This window comes from Nylanderia fulva, unplaced genomic scaffold (genome assembly GCF_048542155.1).
Source record: "Nylanderia fulva isolate GAGA-0341 unplaced genomic scaffold, ASM4854215v1 Scaffold4, whole genome shotgun sequence".
NCBI classification, from domain to species: Eukaryota; Metazoa; Arthropoda; class Insecta; order Hymenoptera; family Formicidae; genus Nylanderia; species Nylanderia fulva.
In genome coordinates this window covers 7,886,056-7,902,281 of record NW_028190476.1, presented here as the reverse complement: position 1 = coordinate 7,902,281, position 16,226 = coordinate 7,886,056, and the positions used below count along the sequence as shown (strand labels likewise).

General features: G+C 23.6%; 1 protein-coding gene across 1 annotated transcript; it reads right to left on the bottom strand.

Annotated features, from left to right (window-relative positions):
- Positions 1-568: 568 nt before the first annotated feature.
- LOC114941549 (putative fatty acyl-CoA reductase CG8306) lies at positions 569-6,459 on the bottom strand. Its single transcript, XM_029316568.2, has 8 exons — positions 6,310-6,459; positions 4,076-4,479; positions 3,517-3,768; positions 2,651-2,900; positions 2,384-2,576; positions 2,033-2,272; positions 1,670-1,927; positions 569-1,445 (listed from the first exon to the last, which is right to left on the bottom strand). The coding sequence occupies exons 2-8, from the start codon at positions 4,265-4,267 to the stop codon at positions 1,307-1,309; spliced, it is 1,524 nt and encodes a 507-aa protein (XP_029172401.2). The 5' UTR covers positions 4,268-4,479; positions 6,310-6,459; the 3' UTR covers positions 569-1,306.
- Positions 6,460-16,226: the final 9,767 nt, after the last annotated feature.

The following is a 16,226-nucleotide window of genomic DNA, read 5'->3' as shown; positions in this document are numbered from 1 at the left end:
TCATATCATGATACCAATATTAGCTTGAAAAACTCACGCTGATATTGATATAAAAAAATTCGTTGAATTTTGTTTATTATAATCATTTTCAGTGTATCGTTTAATAGACGAAACAATATTATTATTGTGTAAAAAATTATTTAATCAACCTTTTGGTCAGCTAAAATTAAATATATTCGAGATTAATAAAATTAAATATAATATTCACAATTCGAAAAATTGAATAAAAATTAAATATTTATAAATATTTCACTTTATAAATATTTTTATAAAGTCAAAAATGAAATATTTTTATATTTTATAATTTTATATATATAATTATTTTATATTTTTATATAATTTCAAATACTCGTCCTTAATACACCTATAGACCCCAGATAGCCATAGTAATTATTATGACATCATTTTGATGACAAATGATGCATTTTGACATTAAAATGATGTCATAATAATTACTGTGGCTATCTGGGCACTAAAATATATAACAATAATAAGAAATAACTGCAAAAAGCCGTGTAAAATACTAACTTTGATTAAAGATGAGGAGAGGAGAGACTAAAATATATCATATTGTATAAGATTATTAATAAATTTTTTTACTGTTGTTTTATCATATGTGTGTGTGTGTGTGTGTGTGTGTATAGACATTTTATAAAAAATATGTTCTAATGTGTTTTATGTGATCTCAAAATAAGTATCATCATGTTTTATTTAAAAAAACAATCACAATGTGTTGAATATAGTATATCAGAATATAATTATTTATTGCATTTCTTTCGAATTCAATTCATCAAACATTTCCCCGATTCACGTTAAAACCTTATTCTTTAGATAATTCTTTACTTCAAGACTTACTCTACGTTTGAATATTTCAAATGCTTTTGCTTCTTAAGCTTGTAAGGAGTAGCTTCTTCAATAATGTTAATGTCATGTTTTATAAAAAAATCGATGTTTCCAATTATTATTAATGTTCGAATCATATTACTTCTTCTAAACAAAAATTTATATAAGCAATGTTTCTAAAATTCTTAATTCACATTTCAAACGTTTTAAATGTTTTTAAAGAAAGAACATATTTAGAATTTAAATATAAATTGCAAAAATATTTGATATTCGTATTTAAATATAATATAAAAAAGAAACTAAATATTAAAATATGATGATATAATACTTTATGTGTATATATGTTTCTATTTGTGTAAAATAAATTTTATATTTTATCAATATAATATGTGGTATATCCTAAAAATAATGAGAATGCTTTTTTCCATGTTTACTCGATAAAAACGATCGTATATAATACTGCTTATAATTGATTGAAGAGTAAATATGTTATTGGTACAACTAAGCCAGTTTTTGTCCATGTTGTAGCAAATGAAACTTTAACCAACCACCAGATCAAACCTAATAGAGCAGCTTGCAATCCCAAATGAGCAATCATCAATCTGGAATATGTATGTACATCAATAATAATAAATAATTACAAACTAATAATAATAACATAATAATATATTATTATAATTATATGAATTAATAATATATTAATAATATATTAATAATATATTAATAATATATTAATAAATATAATCTATATAAAATATATAATATATTAATATTTCTTATATTAATAATTATAATTATTATTATTACGTTCTTACGAGTTGCTTACATTTTATCCTTAGAACGTGCTTTCGGTAAAGATTTCGGCGACTCGTTATGAAGATACGTTCTGACTCCTTGTATTAAATCTATAAAATAGTCCTTCCAAACCAATGGCTTAATGTCTAATGTAAATAATTTCTGATCATCTGGAGATAGTGATTCATGCAATTGCAGCAGACGGGGATTATTAAATTTCCATTCTTGGAAAATAAATTTCTCAAGCCGTCCTAATGATTTACTGACATTTGTATGTAAGCGAACTAGGCTGAAAAAAAAAATAATAAACATTGATACACATAAATTTAAGAATTTTATAACAAGATATATTTTATATGAAATATCTCTCCTAACTACAAGAAAAACAACTTACATTGGACGGCCTCCACATAATCGTGTAACTGTGTCCAAAATATAGGCGGGAATAAAATGAACAAAAATGGCTGAAATTCTAAATAAGAAAAGCGATGGTAAAAATTTGAGATATGGATACCAAACAGCACTTCGTAATGGATATTTGTGTAAATATTTGTTAACTTCCTTTTCCACATTGTTCCATCGAAAAGCATTGCATGTACTAGATGTACAGTGATATATCTTTAATCCTTTGTCACTAAAATCATACATTATTTCAGAAAATTTAAATATTAGCATTAATAAAAGCATATTATATTTCCATAAAATAAAAATACATTCACTTTATAAATATTTTTTTTTAAATTACCTGTCCCGATCGGCACTATAAGCTGCGACGATAAGGTTGTTCACTACTATATCTACTGGAATGTAATCATAAACAAGATTTTCCGCAACTGGTAATCTTCTCACAATACCTTTGCTGGCACCCATTATAAAACCCTGCGGTCCATTTTTCGATATTGTCCATCCTGGAATTGGCTCTTTCCATGCTCCTATTACTAAATATAAATACAAATATAAATTTATAATTATAATTACAATACACATGTTGAATAAGCAAGTGTAAACTTACTCATTGAAGGGCGTACAATAGTTGCTGGAAATCCTGCATTTGCTACTTCATGTTCGGCCAAATGTTTAGTAAATGTATAAGGATTCGCATGACCTTTTAATATCTCTGGAGTTTTTTCAACTAAAGCAGCAACGTCCAACGTACTAACCAGTTTCAAAACTGAATTCACATCTGCGGGTGCAGGATACAGTATTTCATCCACATCGTGCAACTCTGCGTTAACGTATGCACTGGAAACATGCACCAGCACCTAAACAAATATCAAATGTCAAAAGCTATAAAATATTGAAATAAATTTATTTAAGAAATGCATAAATACTGGGTGTCTCATAGAAAATACTGAAAGTAATCAACTGTTACTTTTTAGTGCATACAGTTATTGAGAAAACAAAAATTTTGTTGGAAAGTGAAAAGTCTGCAGTTTTTAATAAATATAAATAAAATATTTGTGTATACCAGTTTATTTTATTGATAAAAAACAATGAATAAAGTGCTAATAATCACATAAAATCATATAAACTAATGATAAATATTTTCAACAGTGCCAGATTTAATAGCAGCTATTAAAAGGATTGTCAATAAAAACATTAAAAACATTAAAAAAAGACATGTTTTATAAATGAATTTTTTATAAATTAAAATAATGCGCACTTTGAATACATATATCATTAGCTATAATATGTGATAATTAGCATTTTTTTCATTACCTTTTTCAATAAAATAAACTAGTATACAGTAGTTTTCTCAATAACTGCGTGCATTAAAAAATGACAGCTGATTAGTTTCAACAATTTCCTATGGAACACTCTGTACAATTCTTCTTTTTTTACCAAATATCTCTTTATCTAATGCAAATATTGTTTCACCTTGAAATTTTTAATTTCCTGGCAGAGTTCAACAATTCTACGAGTTCCTAACAAATTAATGTTGGTCGTACTCTTCAGATCAGCTTCAAAGTCTAATGTAGCGGCTGAATGAAAAACAACTTGTACTGTGTTTATCAGGGTTGTTCGATCTTGCGTGGACATGCCTAAATTTTCTTCACCAACATCTCCACCGATTGCAATCAGTTTCTTAAACAAATCAGTTTGCTTCTCCTCTCTAAATCTATTAAAGACCTGAACAGAGAAAAAAGTTATATGTATAATATTTTTAAAAATATCCCAGGTAGCAAATTGACATCATTAAATGTCAAAATGATGTCATTAGATGTCAAAGTGACATCATTTTGCTATTTAGAATATATATCAAATAAAATGTGTTGATAAAATATAAAAAGAAATAAATCAAATATATAAAAAAATTATATAAAATATATAAATACGATACAAAAATAATAAAAAAAATAGTATGATAAAATATAACAACGTTGGATAGAAAAATACATATAAAAGGAATGTGTGAGTGCGATATTTTGGCATTTACCGAGTTTTTCGTCAACTCCTCCAATCTCTCCGCTATCTGCTTTCCTTTTTTCGGTCGCATCAGCAGATAAATATTCTTGATGTCGTGACAGCACCTCAGGAGTTTCTCTATCAGACAGATGCCGACGAAACCGGTGCCGCCGGTGATAAATATGGTCTTGCCGTTATAAAAGTCCGTTACATGTGAAGCCATGATCCTCCGACGACGATATTTCTCGTTAAATGACTTGCTTGAGTCGCCTCGTGAACGTTTTCTATTATAATACCGACGTTCCGTCTCGTCGAAGTTGGCAGAAGTGATTGAACTCTCGCGCTTCAACGAACGACAGCTGTCGGCTTCGTCCAGTAATATATATATATATATATATACTTCCCCCACCACCTCTCCGATCGCGTAAAATACCTCTGGAAACCACGAAAAAATGTAGCGTGTGTGTATGTAAAAACGAGTTTCGATATACATATATATATACAGGGTGTCCCATTTTAATGTTCCGCCTCAAATAACTTTTTTATTTTTGATTGTAAAAGAAAATGTTTTAGACAAAAATTATATAGTTTTGAGGATGCCATTAGTTTGACCTTGAATAGTTGCTTGAAGGTCATCTTCGATTACTTAAATGGAACCACCTATTTTTCATTTTTGATTGTAGAAGAAAATGTTTCAGACAGAAATTATATAGTTTCGAGGATGCCATTAGTTTGACCTTGAATAGTTGTTTGAAGATCACGTAAAGGTCATCTTCGATTACTTAAATGGAACCACCTATTTTTCATTTTTGATTGTAGAAGAAAATGTTTCAGACAGAAATTATATAGTTTCGAGGATGCCATTAGTTTGACCTTGAATAGTTGCTTGAAGGTCACGTGAAGGTCATCTTCGATTACTTAAATGGAACCACATATTTTTCATTTTTGATTGTAGAAGCAGAAAATGTTTCACACAAAAATTGTATAGTTTCGAGGATGCCATTATAGTTTGACCTTGAATAGTTGCTCGAAGGTCACGTGAAAGTCACCTTTGACTTCTTATGGAACTATTTATATTTTTTATTGTATATATATTCTTGTAGCTTATTTCAAGAGCTTTCTAAAACCCTATATAATAAAGTATTTTTTCATGAAGTAAAAAGTTATTTGGAATGAGACATTAATAATGGGATACCCTGTATATATGATATTCGTGAATATTCGGCGCAGTGTCAAGAAAATGTTAAATGAAAGGGAATTTCACATTCTCTCACAATTTAAAATCCGAGGAAGGAATTAATACTGACAATGAATATCGAAAACATATATATAGGACATAATATAATAATGTTATTTTCTTTCTTGGATTTTATATATATATATAAGTATTTGATAAACAAAGTGTTTAGATAATTTTAAAATTAACTATTAGAATTATAATTATTAGATAATTAGCTATAGATAATAAATTAGATAAAGATGAGATGAAAATATGTAAATTTATCATAGATAAGATAAAGATAATTTTGTTTTAAATATATCTAGATAAAATATAAAATTATATAATGGCGATTCATCTAGATAATTTTCAGATAACATTATTTTTTATTTTTAATAAGATAAGATTAGATCTAAATCTAATTTTTAATAATATTAGTTATATGTATTATTTATAAAATATTTATATATTATAAATAATAGTAGAATTAATTAAATAAAATAAAAAATTGGCTTTTAATAATAATATATAAAGTAAAACAGGAAAATAAGGCCAAACGAGCCAGCGCGAATAATTAAGCGCAAAAATCAAAGTTTATTATAACTAAACCTCTTACAAAAATAATTACATACAAATATAGCGAACATTTCGACCTTTTGTTTAGGTCATAATATTATTTATTTTAAGACCGCCTTTATGTAAACACAGTTGTAAAAAAGAAATGTAAATTATAAAAAGTATATAAATATATATATATATTCATATATTTATCTTTTTATTATTTATACATTTTTATTGCTTACTGCTTAAGCTTTATTACTTAATAAATATTTTTATGTAGTGACTCTAAAAATTATCTGAACATAATTATTATATATTAGTAAAGATAACACTTTTTTTCATCTAAGATGCAGCTATAGATAAAACGTATTTTTATTATTTATAAAAAGATAGGATAACGCCAAAAAAATTTATCTAGATGATCATCTATGTAATTTTATTTATTTAATAGCAAACACTGTTGATAGATAATATAAAAGTCTCACCTGTAACAAATAAATACAAATCGATCTAATAGCCGAGGTATGTTAGGTTAAAAATATATAGAATTCGAATATAAAAAACACGCGCGAAGTTAGACGCGTTCAAAGACGTCCGTTGCTTTCCACGGACGATGACGGACTAACCAGGACGAATAAAACACGGAAACCGGCTGTCGCGCAGCGCAAGAATTGCTTCGCATTACGTGTGCGCTCGAGCTTGTATGTCCCGGGGTTACATTACAGAGTAAATATAGAGTATAATGCAGAGAAATATTTATTATTTTATGTACTCGCTGTACTAAATGAAGTTAGCGGCAAAATTTCAAATTTATGAGTTGTCTGCTAGCGATATATTGATCGAGTTATCGATAGTTATGTAATAAGTACAAAAATAGTACTCCAGATACTTTATACTGATGTAAAATGTAGTTAAAAATTTAAACTAGTTATTTTTCAATTTAAACTTATTTTTTTCCTAAATTAAAAAAATTATTATTTTTTTCATAAAATCTTGAACATTTAACAGTTAAACTTTTAATAACGATTAAATTTAAATAAAAGCATTATTCTATATATTATATAATGTGCTCTTACAAGTATTAGTATAAAATAAATAAAGGTATATATTAGTTTCTATTTTTTCATAATTATAATTAGAAGGAGAAAAAATACATTCCTATATACAAAAAACAAAATTTTTATTATTTCGTTATTTGTTATTACATAATTTTAAAAAAATTTGTTATTACATAAATTTTAAAAAATTAACAGATATTAAATTCAAAAATTTTAAAATGGCATTTTAATTTAATCTAAATAATATTTTTAAAAATTAATTTTTGAGATGTGATTTTATTAAGTCAACTAAATCTTAACTTTTAATTGAGTTAGCTTTTTGTTCATTCAACTTTTAATTAAATTTACAAAATTATAAATATATATGTATAATATAATATATATGAAATACAATATATATAAAATAGATATATTATTTATAAATATAAATATTTATAATAAATATAAAAAATGACATCTATATATCAAACTTGACATACGTATAAAAAAGATAAGTTTCAGAAAATTTAAAGTGGAAGAAAACATTATTAATATTCATTATTTACCACGTATATTTTTTTAAAATTTCCAGCAGTAAAAAATAGTCATTATAATGCAAAAATGATGTAACTTGACATTATTATTACTACCTGAATTATTTGAAGATGATTTAATTTGTATTTTTAAATTCTAAACGTCCTTCGGATTTGTAGTGCTATTAGAGGAAATTCATACATATATATTATATTTTGGGTGCGTTCTTGTTCGTCAATTATGTTTCGCCGTTATCGCGGATCGGGAGAGGATATTTTATCCGGAATATTAATTTGGGGTTGCACAGTATAATGTATCTTACTTCATTTTATTCGTGTCACAAAAGACCTGATACAAACTTTTACTTTTCGCCGGGAAACAAAACGTGTTACGCGAACGCAAGTCAAATTCTCTCTGGCCTCGAGGCCGCGCATTGTCTCGCTTTACTCCATCATTCCTCGACATTATTTTTATTTTTAGGTGATTAGACTCTATCTTTATTTTGAGGTACTCTCGTTTTTTATTATGTTCGGAAATCGAAATTTACCTTCGTCATATTAGTCCCTCGTTTATTTATTTATTGTTTTGTGTTACCGGTCGCGATATCCTTAACACACGTCGCTTGTATATTATTATTATTATTATTATTTATTATATTATTATATTATTATTTATTATATTTATTATTTATTTTTATTCTTATTTATAATTTATTATCATTATTATTTATTATATATTAAATAATACCTATTAGATTATTTTATCCTGCATATATGTAAAAAAATATTCATGCGTTTTTTATTAAAGTTATTTATTAAAAATGCACAAGTCAATTAGAAAATCAAATACATCTTTTATATCGTTCGTAAGGATGAGCAATAATTCAAAATAATGTTTTTATTTTTATGTTGTATACAGGGTGTCCGGTAACTAACGGACCAACGATTACAAATGGATTCTTTGGTCAATTTGGGAATGATTTTTCCTCAGCGAAAATGTCGAAAAAGGTCATCATTTTTTACAACTTTCCAATATTTGTTATTATGTATCTTTATAACTAAGCCTCAAATTAAAATTTTATTATAATAAACTCTACCTGAAATTAATTGAAGAATGTAATTATTATATGTTAGACTTTTAACTCCAAAACGTTTAGTTTTCAAAAAACCCATTTTTTCAATCGCTTATAACTCGAAAATTATTGACTTCTCAACATTTTTGCTAAGGAAAAATCGTCTCCAAATTGGCCCTTAATCATTGGTCCGTTAGTTACCGGACACCCTGTATATTTTATATGCTTGTGGCATTTATCGCCACAATATTTTATTTTGCATTTATTTTCATCTCTTAATCTGAGCACTTTAATTCAAAGTTTTTTTCACATTTATAATTAATATACATTAATAATATATTAAATATATAAACATAAATAAATATACATATATATTAATTTGTATATATTAAAATATTTATTATAATTTAATAAAAATGTTATTAATATGTAAAATATTGATAAATATATTTGTTTACTATAAAAAATCTGTGTTAAACGCATTTGGTCCAAACTAAAAATAAAAACAGATTCCTTTAGTTACGTAAGAATACCAGCAAGTTTATATTTTTTTTTGCGTTGCGTAAGCGCAAGAATCGTTTCCTTGAATGCATTAATTTGCATGTATATACATTATATATCGACGCCATAGTCCAAAGTACATATATAGTCAAGTTGGTTTTTATTTTACACTTTTTATAAGCAATTTGCTGGTACAGCATTATCCTTTCACAATATGTACAAAAGTGAAAATGCAGCGCATTTTTCACATATGCTAGTACATTATTTCGAATTATTGCTCATCCTTACGAACGATATAAAAGATGTATTTGATTTTCTAATTGACTTGTGCATTTTTAATAAATAACTTTAATAAAAAACGCATGAATATTTTTTTACATATATGCAGGATAAAATAATCTAATAGGTATTATTTAATATATAATAAATAATAATGATAATAAATTATAAATAATAATAAAAATAAATAATAAAATAATAAATAATAATATAATAATATAATAAATAATAATAATAATAATAATAATAATAAATATGATTTAGAAGTATACGTTATTATATACTATATTTTAAATATTTATTTATAATATTATAAGAAATTAATATTATTATTAATAGCAGAGATATCAGGAATAAATAGGTATAGAAAAGAAATGGCGATAAACTAAAATATAAGCTATATGTAGTGCTTGCAAAGGATTGTGATACTTTATTCAAGATCTGTCAGCTAAATGCAAAAAGATAGTTACGATTGCAGTTAGACTTTCCATTTAATAGCAGAGAATTAACTTTCGTGGTGAAACAACCGCACGTGTCGTGCGGTTTTAAATGCAAAGACAGATTGTGAGAAGTGTTGTTAAATAGCGTCCCCGAAATTCTTCAAACACACTTTCAATTGAAATATTTCTAGAATTAAAGCTGTAATGAAATATTTAACAAAATGATTTTCTTTATACATATATGTATATATAAAAATGTTCAATTATTGCGATTGGCTCGAGTAAAATTAATAATTTAATTATATGTGTATCTAAAATTTTGAAATTATTAACCCACAAAAAGTGATAATTTTTCTTATACATATATATTATTAGATTTCATTTCCCAAGTCTCATATTATATAATATAGCTATTTTTGTCCTTCGAGGCGTATTTGCATTACTTATTGATGTACAAGAACAGAATGTAAGATAAGTAAATATTAGTACATCCCTCCCACATAGATCTGTTGCGTTGATAGTAGCTGCTATGTTCTAAGGATGCCTTATTGTGAAAGAAATAAAAACGTATATAACACAAACTCGTATAATTATACTTATTGTGTTACACACATTAAAATCTTTAATGAAACGAATTATAAATACATATACATAGAATAATAAAACACACACACACATATATATAACATTATGAATATATGAGGTTGAGTAATAATTATAGTTAATTAGTTAAAAGTAAAAAAAGTTAATAATTATTAACTTAGTTTAGTTATATAATTTAAAATGTATTAATTTTTAACTTTAACTTTAATTATTTTTGACATTTTTATGTTCATTTGTCATTAATTGTAACTATCAAAAAATATATTTCTATATAAAAATCAAAATTTCTTATTATTATAAATTTTAAAAGAATTAACAAACAAAATTCTAATTTAATATAAATAATGTTGTAACTTATTTTGATTTAACTTCAGTTAATTTAATTTTAACTTAACTTTAACTGTGAATTAATTTTTTGTTCATGCAACTTTTAACTTAACTAAATTAATTTTATAAGCAACAAATTGTAATTTAACTTAGTTTTAAAAAATCATTAACTTTTCCAACCCTGTAAATATATAAATGATAATTAATTTGATTCATTTCAAATCGATAATAATTACAATAGATGACTAAAAAAAATAAAAAATAATTGTTTAGAGCAACGCATCATTATAAATATAAATAAATATAAATAAATATAAATAAATATAAATAAATATATAAATTTTCACCAAAACTAAATAAAAACGGTAATTATATAGATATGTATATGTATATAAATCATATTTAGAGATAAAAGGAAATTTATTATATAGAAGGGATAGGTTGTGCTATGCCAAATTGTTATTGTTTTAATTTAGTGTCCAGTTTTAAGTTTGACTTAAAGAATTTCCGAAAAATTTTCTTTTAAATTACTATATATATAATTAATATACATATTCTATAAAAAATAAATAACTGTTATAAATAATTAAGATAATCCTAAATCATACTTACAATTAGTGTCAATTATTAAGAAATGAATAACTTTTACATCAATTTTATATTTGTTTTTAAATGATTAATTTTTTAACATTATATTTAATAATTTCTTATTTTTTTAATATTTCCATTTGTTGCATATAAATTTAGATATTTATAAAACATTATAAAATACATGGCGTGTGTTTTTATTTCTTTTTATTTTTATTTTAGAAGCATTTTTAAAAGAGATTTAAATAGGACGAGAAATGAGCAATTTTATTAATATTTGATATATAAAAAACCTCGAATTGAAATCTAATTAATGTCATTACATTTATTTACAACTGTAGTTATCTTATAGGTTTTATTATAGAATATAAATTATATTAATTTTCTAATTAATTATCGTGACTCATGAAAATACAAACGATATATAGTACTACTATATATCGACATATTTTGCTGACAAAGTACTGTCAAAACAAGTAAGATGGCTTACAAGATAATTGAAAAAACTTGCTGCATTACTGTAGGTAAGCAATCTTTGCATTGTCGGTAATAAAACAAATTAATTTATTGTTAGCTAATAATGAAAACATTTATTTAGTATATTGCTGATACAAATTATCAACAATCGACAGTTTTTGACAAATTTTTATATACAGAAAAAAAATTTCGAATTGAAGTAAAACTATATATATAAGCAAACGAACAATTGAATAAGCAAACGAGAGTAGAATTAATTTTTGTACTATATATTTATACAATAATTGTGATATAAACTATTTTACAAAATGTTTTTTAAAATTATTAATTAATAATAAATAACATAAATAAAAAATTAATTAATAATAAATAACGTTTCTTTTATTGAGAACGTCTCTTCTTATTCGCTAATGATTATTTATTTGTTTGATGATATTCGTTTTTTTTTTAATCAACTTGAGAATAAGTTAAGGACGTTGTCAATTAAAACGATGTGAAATAAAATAATGCAACAAAAGTTTTATAAAAAAAGATTGGAAAAATTAATTTTCTTTTTAAAAATTTTATTTAAAAAATACTAATGTGTACGTTTTAAGCTGTTGTATAAAAAAAATACAAATCTTATTTTTTCAATATAATAGTAAATAATAATGACTGAAAATTAAAATTATCTTAATGATAATCATATATATATATATATATATATATATCGATATATATATATATAATAATGAACACACAGTAAATGTATATAAGAGCATATAAATATATCCATAGTAAATTTATTGTGCTTGAAAGAATTATATATATTTTTCACTTTTTATTTATTAAGCACAAAATAATGCATCTTATATTTCTTATTTTTTTTATTTTTATTAATTTCTTTTTCTAATTTTTATTTTCTTAATAAAATGAAAAATTGAATTAATAAGAACAAAATAAAAAAAATCGGAAATAATATCTTAAAAAAGAATGATATCTGTATTATTTTAAGAAATGTTAATATTGTATATAATAAATATTTTTGTTTGTGGAATTATATAGGCCAGCGCTCATACATCTACATATATAACTTAAAACGAAAAATATGATTTTACTTGACCCTCTCTTTTGATCCCGATAGAGATTTAAAAATCCAAAATATCTTGAAAACAAATTGCGTTCATATTTTTGGCGTAAAATATTCTTTGCATCACAGTTGAGAGAATACCAATATTTTTGAACGTACAGAAGACACTTGAAAGAGATGTTAAAAAAAGCGTGGAATGTTTAAACATGTTTCTTTGTGAATATTATCGAGAGTATGGTGCATTGACGTAATTGCAAAGATTTTTTTTGTTTTCTTCTTTCCAATTATAATTAGTTTTAAAATAGTATACAAGGATATAATAAAATATATAGGATAAAAGACACTGTTTTACAAATTTTTAAAACTTTTGTGGTATCCATTTTTGGCCCAAAAGCAGAATCTAAATTAACCATTCTTTTTTTTAATTTTCTAGAAGTAGAAAATAACAATTGTTTGTTCACCAGGTCCGGGGAAAGTTATGAAAATCAAGATTTATTATATATTATTGAAATTCATATAAATATGTTTAGCTTTATATTCTTGAATATTTCATTAACTATGCGTTTTAGAAAAAAATATATAAAATAAAAGTTGAAAATTTGTAAAAAGATCTACATATAACTTAAAATAGTATATTATTAGTTTGGCCATAAATGGCGATGGCTAAGTCAGAGCAAGATCACCTTGAATTTTTTAAGTTTTTTTATATAAATCAATTTCTCGTAATATTCTGCATAAAAAATTATTACGGTAAGATGGCCAAAAATATATTTTATGACATATTTATTCATAGTTTTATTGCTTTTTTTTAAAGATAATTTTAAAATTAAAATATCAATTATCTCTTAAAATTTACATTTTTTGATTATTTTAGTCTTATAACTTTTTATGCAGAATACTATGCGAGGAATCAATTAATATAAAAAAGTAGTACTGTCATTTAAAAAATTTAAGATCTTGCTCTGACCTTGGCATATTATCATCTATGGTCAAACGAATGCATTTTTTTTTTAAATGCATAATTTGTGAAATATTCAACTGTTTCCAAACTGTTTTGACACATCCTGTATGTGTATAAATTAAGTAAACGATAAAAAACTATGAAGTCACCAGATGATAATTAAAAAATGGTAATAATTCAATCGACCAACTCTGGCAAATAAGTAATTTTATTGAATATTCACAACGTTTCGGCCGTGGGTTTCGGCCCTTATTAAGTGCTATAATATAATATTAACAATTATTAGAAAAATAAATATAAAAATAATAAAATACATAGAAACTTTCACACGTTAATACGTAAACCTACCTAAATCACAACTTTTTTAAAAAACAAAAATTCGATCTTAGAATATGACATGATATAATAACATGATAGTATGAAACGAAATAACTATGAAATAAATTAAATAAATCAAAAAACATTAAATTTTCTACATATAGTACTTACTTCTCAATATATAAATATATAATTGATTTTATATATATATATATATATATATATATATATATATATGTGTGTATTCGTAAACATATAAAAAAACCCACGTGCATAATATTTTACTTCTTTTTAAGATCATGTTAAAATCAATTTGAATTTTTTAAAAATAAGTATTATATTTTATTATATATATATATATATATATATATATATATATATAATAAAATATAATACTTATTTTTAAAAAATTCAAATAGATTTTAACATGATCTTAAAAAGAAGTAAAATATTATGCACGTGGGTTTTTTTATATGTTTACGAATACACATAAATTCTGTAAACAATTTTTTTCATGAAACTTATTTTTCAAAATTATTTAAATTTGTCATTCTAATTTTTTTATGGAACATCTTCCACTCACGCATATATATATATATATATACACATATTAGGCGTTCTTTAAGTAAGATTTAAAGATGTCAAAAAGCAAAGAGACATTTTTATTTCTTAGAAATATTGGGACATATCTATTTTTTCTATCCAGTCATTTTTTCCTAACAATAATTTCTATAAAATTTTAAACATTGAACGATTAAATTTTAATAAGAGCATCATTCTATGAGGTATGTCATTTTTAGATTATGGAATAAATAAATAAAAGATACTATATCAGTTTTTATTTTTTTATAATTATAATTTCAAAGCAAAAAATACATATGAAAAACATTTTTTTCTTATTTCATTATTTTGTATAAATTTTTAAAAAAATTAATAAATAAAATATTAAATTAAAAAATTTTAAAGTTATGATGTAACATTTCAATTTAATATAAATATTTTTAAAAATTAATTTTTGAATGTAACTTAATTTATTATCTTAACTTTTAACCAATTGCGAGTTAGATTTTTGTTCGTGCAGTTTTTTAACTATAAATTAATTTTATAAGCCATTAACTTTAACTTAACTTTGTTTATAAAAAAACACTTAAACTTATCCAAGCATGCATACAATTGAAAGCAATAAAAAAGAGAGAAGTACGAAAGAAAGAAAGAAAGAATAAAGAATAAGAGTAATAGCAGAGAAATAATTAAAGGTATTATTAGTTTTTATTTTTTCACAATTATAATTACAAAAAAATTGATCTTATATAAAAAAACAATTTTTTTTCTTATCTCATTATTTTATATAAATTTTCAAAAAAGTTAACAAATAAATTATTAAATTAAAAATTTTTAAATTTATAATATGACATTTCAATTTAATTAATATATAAAAATATTTTTAAAAATTAATTTTTGAATGTAACTTATTAAATTTAATATCTTAACTTTTGCGTTTTGTTTGTGCAGATTTTAACTAAATTAACTTTTATAAGCCATTAATTTCAACTTAGTTTAGAAAAAATTAGTTTAAACTTATCCCTAAAAACGGCTGCATACAATTGAAAGCAATAAAAAAGAGAGAAGTACGAAAGAAAGAAAGAAAGAATAAAGAATAAGAGTAATAACAGAGAAATAATTAAAGGTATTATTAGTTTTTATTTTTTCACAATTATAATTACAAAAAAATTGATCTTATATAAAAAACAATTTTTTTTCTTATCTCATTATTTTATATAAATTTTCAAAAAAGTTAACAAATAAATTATTAAATTAAAAATTTTTAAATTTATAATATGACATTTCAATTTGATTAATATATAGAAATATTTTTAAAAATTAATTTTTGAATGTAACTTATTAAATTTAATATCTTAACTTTTGCGTTTTGTTTGTGCAGATTTTAACTAAATTAACTTTTATAAGCCATTAATTTCAACTTAGTTTAGAAAAAATTAGTTTAAACTTATCCCTAAAAACGGCTTGCATATAATTGAAAGCAATAGAAATAAAGAGAGAATAAGTATCTCGAGAAAGAGAGAGAGAGAGAGAGAGAGAGAGAGAGAAAGAGAGAGAGAGAGAGAGAGAGCGTGCGAAATGACATGACGAGATGCGCAGAATTGAAGCGAGCTCACCCGCGCGCAGAGCGGTCGG

What these genes read in the sequence shown, in the direction of transcription:
- LOC114941549 (XM_029316568.2), bottom strand. Translation starts at nt 4,267, where the DNA reads ATGGCTTCACATGTAACGGACTTTTATAACGGCAAGACCATATTTATC. An exon ending in AGGAAATTAAAAATTTCAAG is followed by an intron (nt 2,901 to 3,516) that starts GTGAAACAATAT and finishes ATATTTGTTTAG; the next exon opens with GTGCTGGTGCATGTTTCCAG. An exon ending in TATTGTACGCCCTTCAATGA is followed by an intron (nt 2,577 to 2,650) that starts GTAAGTTTACAC and finishes ATTTATATTTAG; the next exon opens with TAATAGGAGCATGGAAAGAG.